The sequence below is a fragment of the Papaver somniferum genome, chromosome 5 (genome assembly GCF_003573695.1).
Source record: "Papaver somniferum cultivar HN1 chromosome 5, ASM357369v1, whole genome shotgun sequence".
Lineage (NCBI taxonomy): Eukaryota > Viridiplantae > Streptophyta > Magnoliopsida > Ranunculales > Papaveraceae > Papaver > Papaver somniferum.
The window spans coordinates 143,605,901-143,615,023 of NC_039362.1; the positions used below are offsets into that span (position 1 = coordinate 143,605,901).

The 9,123-nt window shown below is 37.9% G+C and overlaps 1 protein-coding gene and 1 pseudogene across 1 annotated transcript; both read left to right on the forward strand.

Moving 5' to 3' along the window:
* Nucleotides 1-266: 266 nt before the first annotated feature.
* On the forward strand, nt 267-4,490 carry LOC113279778. The gene is made up of 8 exons (XM_026528445.1): nt 267-304; nt 564-1,234; nt 1,316-2,318; nt 2,409-2,505; nt 2,591-3,084; nt 3,193-3,283; nt 3,368-4,144; nt 4,221-4,490. The coding sequence occupies exons 1-7, from the start codon at nt 267-269 to the stop codon at nt 3,896-3,898; spliced, it is 2,925 nt and encodes a 974-aa protein (XP_026384230.1). The 3' UTR covers nt 3,899-4,144; nt 4,221-4,490.
* Nucleotides 4,491-6,236: 1,746 nt separating this feature from the next.
* LOC113277922 lies at nt 6,237-7,563 on the forward strand (annotated as a pseudogene).
* Nucleotides 7,564-9,123: the final 1,560 nt, after the last annotated feature.

A 9,123-nucleotide genomic window follows, 5' to 3' on the forward strand; every position in this document is an offset into this window, starting at 1 on the left:
CTCGGTAGGAGAATTTACGACTGTGCCCTTGCCCATTTAAAGACCCGTGTGGTGTAATCTCTCACCACACTTTCTCTTTCTCCCTCGTTCTCTTTCTCCCTCGTTCTCTTCTCCCTCGTTCTGAAACTAGGGTTAGGTATTGAAGCTGTTTGAAAAGAAGAAGTTGTTTTTGCTGAAGACATAGATGTTAGCAGAAAGACCAGAGTGTATTTGGAAGAAAAGTTATACATATTTAGGGATTCAGAGATAGTGGTGATACAGTGAAGATGAGGTACAAACCGGGATTGGAACAGTCTGAATCAAGGTAAGATTAACGAAACCCGTGACTTAATATATGATGAAAATCATTGTATTGATAGTTAATTAATTTAATTGATCGATTGATTTTCAGGGTTTCTGTTTTTTTTCCTTTGTAATTAGGGTTTATTTGAAACCAAATTTTTATTGTTTAATTGGGGTTTAATTTTCGTGATTGGGTGTTTGATTTTAAGTAATATTGCTTAATTAGGTTTTCATTGGGTTTTCATAGGTTTATATCTGATTTTGTTTCATTTGTGTTGCAGTCAGTTCAAATTTAGGAATATCAGTGTATATGCGGAGCCAAAGAATGAGACTTTGGTATTTCCTGATTGCCATAGAGATGAAACAGACTTGATGACACTTAAGTATATGGTGTATAAGGGTTTGTCTATGGATGTTAAAGAGAAGTTTAATTTATATTGGTTTAAGGAAGAATGTCTGCCACTGCCATTGTTAAACAATGATGATTTTGATAATTTTTGGGAGGATTCTTTTGTAAATGAGGATGGATGTATATGTTTGTGGATGGGGATGAAAGACACAGTGTTTGGGACTCCAAAGACTACACCAAAGAAGAAGACAGTTAGTAAGGGAACCACCCCTAGAAGATCCCCAAGGCTAAATAGTGTGGATAAATCAGTTGAAGGTGCATCAAGAAAGCTGAGTTTCATGGATGTGCCCATGTCCAAACATTCTCAGGCTAGTAGCAGTGGTTGCAGTCAGTCAAAAGCTACAAATGAAGTTAAGTTTGTTGAAGATGTGGACAATATTCAGCTGGAAAACACCAAAGAAGATGAATGTCACCCAATTGAGAATCCAGAAGCTCCTCCAGTATATGCCAGTGATGAAGACATTGAGTATGGGTCAGATGAAGAAGAACAAGAAGAGAAAGAAGAAGAAGAAGAAGAAGGAGAAAAAGAAGGCAAAGAAAAAGGTATATTTCATTTATAACTGATTTCATTTATTATAATTTGTAACTTATTATATGGTACTGATGTTGATCTTGAATGTGAAGGTAAGGATGTGGATGAAAGACCTGCTTACATGGATGACTTTGATGATGATTTTGGTCAGTACATGAAGGGTGAGCATGATGTAGATCTTTTCCCTGAAGAAGAAGTTTTTACTCCAGTAGATCCTAGCAAAATGGAGGTAAAAACTAGATTTGCAAATAAGGAAGCATTTAAGAAACATCTCAAGGGTTATTGTGTTCTTAATAAGTGTCAATATATTTTGGATAGAAGTGCTCCCTCTAGAATTAAGGCTGAGTGTAGGTTTAAAACAGAACATGATTGTCCTTGGTTTGTGTATGCTAGCAAGAAAGAGGGTGAGAAGACTTTTGTTCTTAGGAAAGTGAATTTGGAACATAAGTGTGAAGGGGATCCCCAAAATAGGAATAGATCTGCTGATCCTCATTTTGTAAAGGATTTTGTTCTTGATCAGATGAAGAATAAGCCTAAAAAAGTTGTTCCAGACCCTTATAAAATCAAGGAAGACTTCTTAGCTGAAAAGAGAGTAAATATACCATATCAGTGTGCATGGAAGGCTAGGAATCTAGTTTTAGAGTCATTATATGGGAACTATAAAGAAAGTTACAATGAAGTACCAGCATTCTGCAAGATGTTTACAAAATGCAATGATGGGTCTGTTGCTAAGTTCACTTTTGACACAGTGAATAACACCTTTGAAAGCATGACACTCTCATTTGAACCTGCAATGAGGGGTTGGCGAAAAGCATGCAGGGGAGTTATAGGGCTTGATGCCTGCCATCTAACAGGGGAATATGGGGGAGTATTGATGGCTGCAACTGCACTTGATGGACAGAATGGGTTAGTAATGTTAGGAATTATGGTATGCAGAGCTGAAACAAAGGAAAATTGGATCATTTTTTTGAAGCATTTGAAGGATGCAATATTAGCACATCCAGTGAAAGTGGCTTTCATTTCAGATAGGCAAAAAGGTTTATTGGAAGCTGTTGGTATAGTGTTCCCTGGCCATCACCACAGATACTGTTGGAGGTAACTTTCTTGTCTAACTTTGTTTCTTGTTTCTTTTGTTTGTCAGATCAGATAAAGTCCTTATGTTAATTGCAATGTGTTAAAATGCAGACATTTATACAAAAATTTCAAGAAGGATTACAAGGGTCTTGAATTATACAGTTCTTTATGGAATGCAGCAAAAGCATACAAAGAAAAGCATTTTCAGGTTTGACAGTTCACAACAGTTCTTTGTTATTGGTTTTATGCACTATTTGACAGTCAAGTTAGCTAGTTTTTGATTGGCTGTGCAGGAACATTTTGACAATATTGTGAAACAGAGTGCTGCAGCTGGTGCTTATCTCAGTAGAGAAGATCCTGCTACATGGTCCAGGGCCTTTTTTAACCCTATTCACTGTTGTGAACATATGAACAACAATTTTTCAGAGTCTTTTAACAATATGATCAACAAGATGAGAAATAAACCAATTATAATGATAGGAATAATGTATGCTAACTTAGTGATGGGTACATGGTACAATAGGAGGACTGAATCTGCATCATGGGTAGATGGTAATTTGGTTCCTACTGCTGTTACATTGATTAAGAAAATGTTGGAATTTGTGACTGACTATGGTGTTGACCCTTGTGTGGCTGGAGAGTTATATATGGTGACTAGTCCAAAGAATTCTGTGTTCACAGTGAACATACTTGCCAAGACTTGCTCTTGTTTGCAGTGGCAGTTGAGGGGGTTCCCCTGTATGCATGCAGTGAGTGCATTGCATAGCATAAGGCCACAATGGAGAAAGTAAGATTTCTCTTTTTTTAAATCTGTACCTTGTCTCAGAACTTATTTATGCAATTTCTAGGCCTTAAATGTATCTAGCACTAACCTTTACATACTCTGCTTGAGCAGGTACTGCAGTGATTACTATTCAGTGGAGAACTATAAGGCCACATATGCACCAACTTTTGCACCACTAGATGATAAAAGTGAATGGGTCCAGGTACTTTTTCTTCTTAAATTTGTAACTATATGCCCTATTTATATTCTCAACTACATTAATATAAGTGCATTTGTTTTCTTGCAGCCAAACATGAACAAGAAGATCTTGAACCCTCCTCACAGTAGGAAACCAGGAAGACCCAAGAGCAAGAGGGTAAGAAGTTATGATGAACCTCGTGTTGAGAAGACAAAAAGGAGGTGTGGGAAATGTGGAAATGTTACTAACCACAACAAAAGAACATGTGCTGGTGGTGAAGTGGGATCTAATCCAACTGCAAAGAGGCAAAGGACTGAATGTGATGCACAAAGCTTCACCTTCAGCAACATAGAGCCAAGTCAGACCACCGGAGTTAGGGGTGCAGCTAAGTCAAACAAGAAGAAGAGAACGGCATCATTTGTTGGTGAATGTTTTACAGGGCCTGGCAGTCAGCCTTTGGCAACACCATCTTCTACTCCAGCTTCCACAACACCTATGAGTCTGCCATCTATAGCACCATCTTCTACTCCACCCTCTACAATAAATAACCTTTATCAGAACTTCTTTGGCATTGGATCTGTATCTCAGAATATAAAACAAGGAAAGGGAAGGGGAAATGGAAAGGCTAAGAAGAAATGATTTGAGATCCGTTTTCTGATTTTTTGTGTTTAAGAAGACAATATTTTTTTCTTTTGTAGACTTGAATTAATGCTGAATCAAAAGTGGATGGTTGTTTATTAGTACATTTGCAGGTTACATTTTCAGATTGTTGAGTTCCTTACATATAGCATTAAGTTGTAAACTTGAATGCATAATTCTGTTTTTTGCAGCAATGAAGACTTCATCTGAGACCCATTTAAAACCGTCACAATCTGTACAAGTGAGGTATGCTATGTTCTTGTTGTGTTCATTCTTGCAAAATTTCATCTCCATTTTTGATTTGCAGTGATATTTGCTGCAGGTTTGATTTTGCAGTGGGCAGTTTTTGAAGCAATGACCAGATTCTCCGCAAGCGTAACAACCATTCTCTACTGGTAATTTCACCATCTTGCATTTGACAGGATCGATGGCATCGTCAAACCATTCAAAGTACTGACAGGTTGGAATTGAACACTTCAAAAACATTTTTTCGTTTGTTTCTTTTGCTTTTGAACACAATAGTTGCCTTATACCATTACATGGTATATATTTGCACCTGGAATAAATCCAAGGACATACCTTTGGATCATGAATTCCCTATGCACAGATAGAACATGAAATTAGGGGTTGTTTTAATCTTAATCTTACCTTGCTGCTGCTACTGCTGCCTGGAGAGTTTACTTCATTTTGTCTCATGTCTTATTTATTTTTATTTTTTTGATCTGTTGAGTATGACAAATACTATGGTTCTTCTCTGCAGGGCCTAATTTATATGAATGAAGCTAAATCTGACCGTTACAAATCCAATCGTTACAAATCCGACCGTTGCAATGAGTCACCGAGTTGACTCGATACTGGTTTGGTTACGAACTCAGACGAGGGTTAAGTCGTCTTTTACCTAGCAGGTTAACTGCCACGTAGCCAGTTAACTACCTAAATCCGTTTTTTCAAAAAAACGGCCAGTTTCTTAAATATGGTTCAAAAAGGTGGTTACTTTATTAAAAAGCCCAACAATATATTGCTTAAGCACTGCCATGTTGAATAAGGTTTAACAAGAAGTTAGGATGATCCCTTAACTAGGTGTTTGAGATACCTTCTTTACGAGCATATTTTGCTAATTCATAGACACACTTATTAGCTAACCTATTTATGTGCAAACAAGACCAACTCTCAAACAAAGCTAAATGAAAAGAAATATCCTCAACTATGCCTCTGTACTCCCATAGAACATCTGCTTCTTCTCCATGGATCACTTGATAAGAGCCTGACAATCTGCCTCTATAATAATCTTCTTAAAGTCCAACTGAGCGCCGGTTTGATAGACGCTAAGACTGCAAAGCATTCCAGATGTTCAGACCCAGAAGCTCCATTGAAGACCACACACCTCGAGACTAAGTGCGCACCTGCAAAATCCCTAAATATTAGACCATATCCTCTATTATGAGAAAAGTGACAATAAGAAGCATCGATGTTAATTTTATTAGTTCCTACACCATGTAAGGGTTTTTGCATTCCTAGCATCACTGGTATTTAACTCAGACTAGTGGTCCATAGACTACTTTCAAACTCCTTAAATTGGGGTGGATACCGGCAATTATGGGGTTCATACCCCTACCTCCACAGTGGACGGGAACATAAAAACCATCATACCGCTTGATGATTCTCTATTTTGCGAGTTAGATATATGAGACGAGTTAAACAATGAGTCAACATCAGAATAATGAAAAAATAAATGACATCCCACGATAAGTCGGATTTAACTAGTAAAGTCCAATCCAAACAAACAAAGTGTAATTTGATGTTTGGAAAACCAAACTTGGCAGCTAAATGACAAGGCCAAATCCAGCCAGCTAGACTAGCCCCACTGTTATACCTAACCACGTCAAACCCCTCTGTACAACTAAATTATCTAGTGTGGGGATCGGATTCCTGACTTCCTCCTTACTGGAGTTGATGGGATACCACTAAGATACGCTCTTGGACCCAATTTTAGAAGAAAAATGGATTACTGGTTCAAAGTTCAAACCGACTTAAAACTCACTTGGATCAATCGGTATCGACTCACTGGTCAGACCGGACGAGTTACTCTGTTCAAATTTTCTAAAAGAATTTACTAGTTTGCCAGTCCAACCGACCGGTCCACTACCATCTTCTACAGAATTAAAACCCTAAAGGCCTAAACAGTTTTCTATTTTTGGGTTTATGGTAATTTAGGATTTCCTTATCCCAGACTTAATTGGTTTCCTAACTCTCAGATGATTTCCTTTTCCTAATCTAGTACTTCCAGATACAATTGGAGTCTATATAAAGAGGGGTCTAATATGGGAGCAGAGGAAGATCAACTGAAGATATTTGCTCAATTGTTAGCTATTTGTTATTGCACTCTTTCTTACAGACAAAATGTCTAAACGAGGAAAGGGAAATAGTATAAAACCAGCAGGCCAAAAGAAACTGACAAACATTGCGGTTGTTCGTTACACGAAGAATTATAAGCGATTCGAGGTTGCTTGTTTCAAGAACAAAGTCCTCTCATGGCGTTCTGGAGCAGAAAAAGATGTAGATGAAGTATTGCAGTCGCATACTGTCTAAAAGGAGTAATAGCTAACTCGAGTTATTTGTCGTGGGATTTTGGAACAGACGACATATCAGCGATTTGCATGGAGATTTTGCTGAAAGGAGAGCTTCAAGTCGGAGGGATGGAAAGAGATACTCAATTATCAACTCAGTTCCGGAATATTGCAACCATAGTCATGGGGAAAACGATTAATTCAGAGACAAAACGTCCGTATAGTGTTGGTATGATTGAGCGGCTTATGCGCGAAATCCATTTTTCTGTTGATCCGCATGACAAACCAAAGAAACAGGCCATACAAGTTATCCGTGAGCTTCAGAAGCACTATCCCATTAAAAGAACACCAATGAGGTTAAAGCTCGTCGTACCTGAAGAGAGTTTGCCTTTTCTGATGGAAAAGCTCAATGCATGGAATGCAGAAATTGTTTCGCAAGATGAGTATGGAAATCAGCTGGTGGCATTGGTTTGTGAGATTGCACCTAGTTTATTCCGGGATTGTGATGCTTTGGTTAGGAATTATCATGGTAGGGTGGAAATACTTGCAGTGTCAGTGCACTTTGAGAAGGATGCCAATGTTGATTACTACGATGGTAATGAGGACGTCGTTGAACCATGTCATCACACAGCAGAGTTGGATGTCATCAAATTGAGTGAGAGATTACAAAAACAGTCTATTTCCACGGTTAATGATGGTGCTGCTGAGAAGAAGCTAAACGCTGAAGTGGTCGAGGTGAAGCTGAACAAATGCAATACGTGCCATGTGTTCATATTAGGAGACATCAAGCAATACCGGGAACACTTCAAGAGCGAATGGCACAAGTGTAATGTGAGGCGAAAGACAAGGCAACTCCCTCCACTCACTGCGGAGGAATGCGCCCTGGAAGACACGGTATTTTAAGGGAAATGTTTTTTTTACTTTGAACAATTAGACCTCCTCTGGATGTTTCGTTGTTATGTAATGTTTTGATTTTGTGAATACTCCTATGGCAATTAAAATAATAATAAAACTCCTGTGGCAAATGCAGTCTCCCACAACTTTGTGGTAATCCTGGCTCAAATCCCCAACTATTTGGCATATCCCTCGAAAGGCCCAGTGGCCAGTGATATTCCATGGAGTATCTATTTTCTTGTGCGAAGAATTAAGGAAATTTCGTTAAACTTGGAAGAAATTTGTTGCTGTACCTAAAAGTGTAATTTCTGTAGCACCTACTTTGTGTCAGTCTGATACATGAGAATGTTACTGGATGGTGCGATGCTGGTTCTCCTTTCACCTGTTTCGTCGAATCTCAATTTGAAGAGGTAATCTATTAGTAGTAGCCTTTTTTCCCTTCAAAATAGAAAAGTATTTTGTAATACTCCTTTAATTTACTACACACAGTATAATGGAACCTCAAAACAGGGTCAATATGTTGATGTTTTCCATCATTCAATTATAACATAAATTTTATATAAAAATTCTAAGCAAATCGAGGTTTTAAACCACACAAAAACCCCATCCTCACATATGTTGGGAGGCAACTCATCTAAAAATGGGGACCCTTGCTAATTTTGGGGAGGATCTGAAAAATATTCAGGACCGATTCCTGGATAGAACTGATCTTTGTGGCAAGCATTGATCCCGATCATGACTATGTCTGATTCAATTCTACAATTTCGACTAGTCTATTGTTGTTTTCGGGTTTCTGCATACATCGACATGCACACAAATTAGACCAAGAATATTCATAAGTGTCGACATAATGTTTGAACATGTGTTAAACTCAAATATCGTATTGTTCAGGTATATTCATGATACTCAAAGAACTGGAAACCGATTTTTCAATACTAATTTTGGTATCAAATTATATGCTTAACAAATCCCAAAGTTTTGGGTATCTATAATTTCTACATATAAGTCAAGTACATGGATGTATGATAGCTAATCTTAGTTGCCATACTATGAGTGAAACGAGTTGGAATACAATTGTATATATTGCAAATTTTAAGGATTTGCAAAATGTGATGTTTACACCCCCAGGAAAAGTTATAAAGGCACCCGAAGAAATTGATAAAGGCACCCAAAAATGGATGAGGGCACCCCTATTGTTGTAGGCACACCAAGACTAGATAGGGGAACATCCTTCTTCACAGGTTCAAACTGTTTTTGGCGGGAAAGTCTTTTTTAAATGCAGAAATATTTGATTTGATTCTGAACGATTTTTTTGTGGTCTTTTGATTGGACTTGGACTCGTATCAACCTGTTTCACCGAGCTAGGGATGGTAGTGAGTTTTATTTCGATTAAAAGGGATCATTATGTGGTTTGCAAGAAAACATAGTTAGAGAGATTATCAGAATTTGGTTGTGATATATTTGGGAGTTGCTTGAGGATAGAGTGTGTTTAACAGGTTCTGAACGTGTATGTAACGTGACTGGATGATTCTCAGCTGCTGCAGACACGTGGAGAAAATAATTAAGAAAAATATTTCCCGAGAATGGCATAATTGATTGAGAGGATTATTCGCTTTTACTGAAGAGATTTTGGGGTCTTGCGAGTATATAAAAGAGTTTGGGGGCCTAACAGAGGTGATTGGGGAGGTCACAGAGCGTAAAATAACAAGTTGCAGAATTTTGTGGCTTATTCTACTGCAGAAGAAGAATGTTGTTTCCATTCGT

Coding starts and splice junctions, on each gene's coding strand:
- LOC113279778 (XM_026528445.1), top strand. CDS start 267: ATGAGGTACAAACCGGGATTGGAACAGTCTGAATCAAG. Junction 1,235..1,315: donor AAAAGAAGGCAAAGAAAAAG/GTATATTTCATT, acceptor TTGAATGTGAAG/GTAAGGATGTGGATGAAAGA. Junction 3,085..3,192: donor ATAAGGCCACAATGGAGAAA/GTAAGATTTCTC, acceptor CTGCTTGAGCAG/GTACTGCAGTGATTACTATT.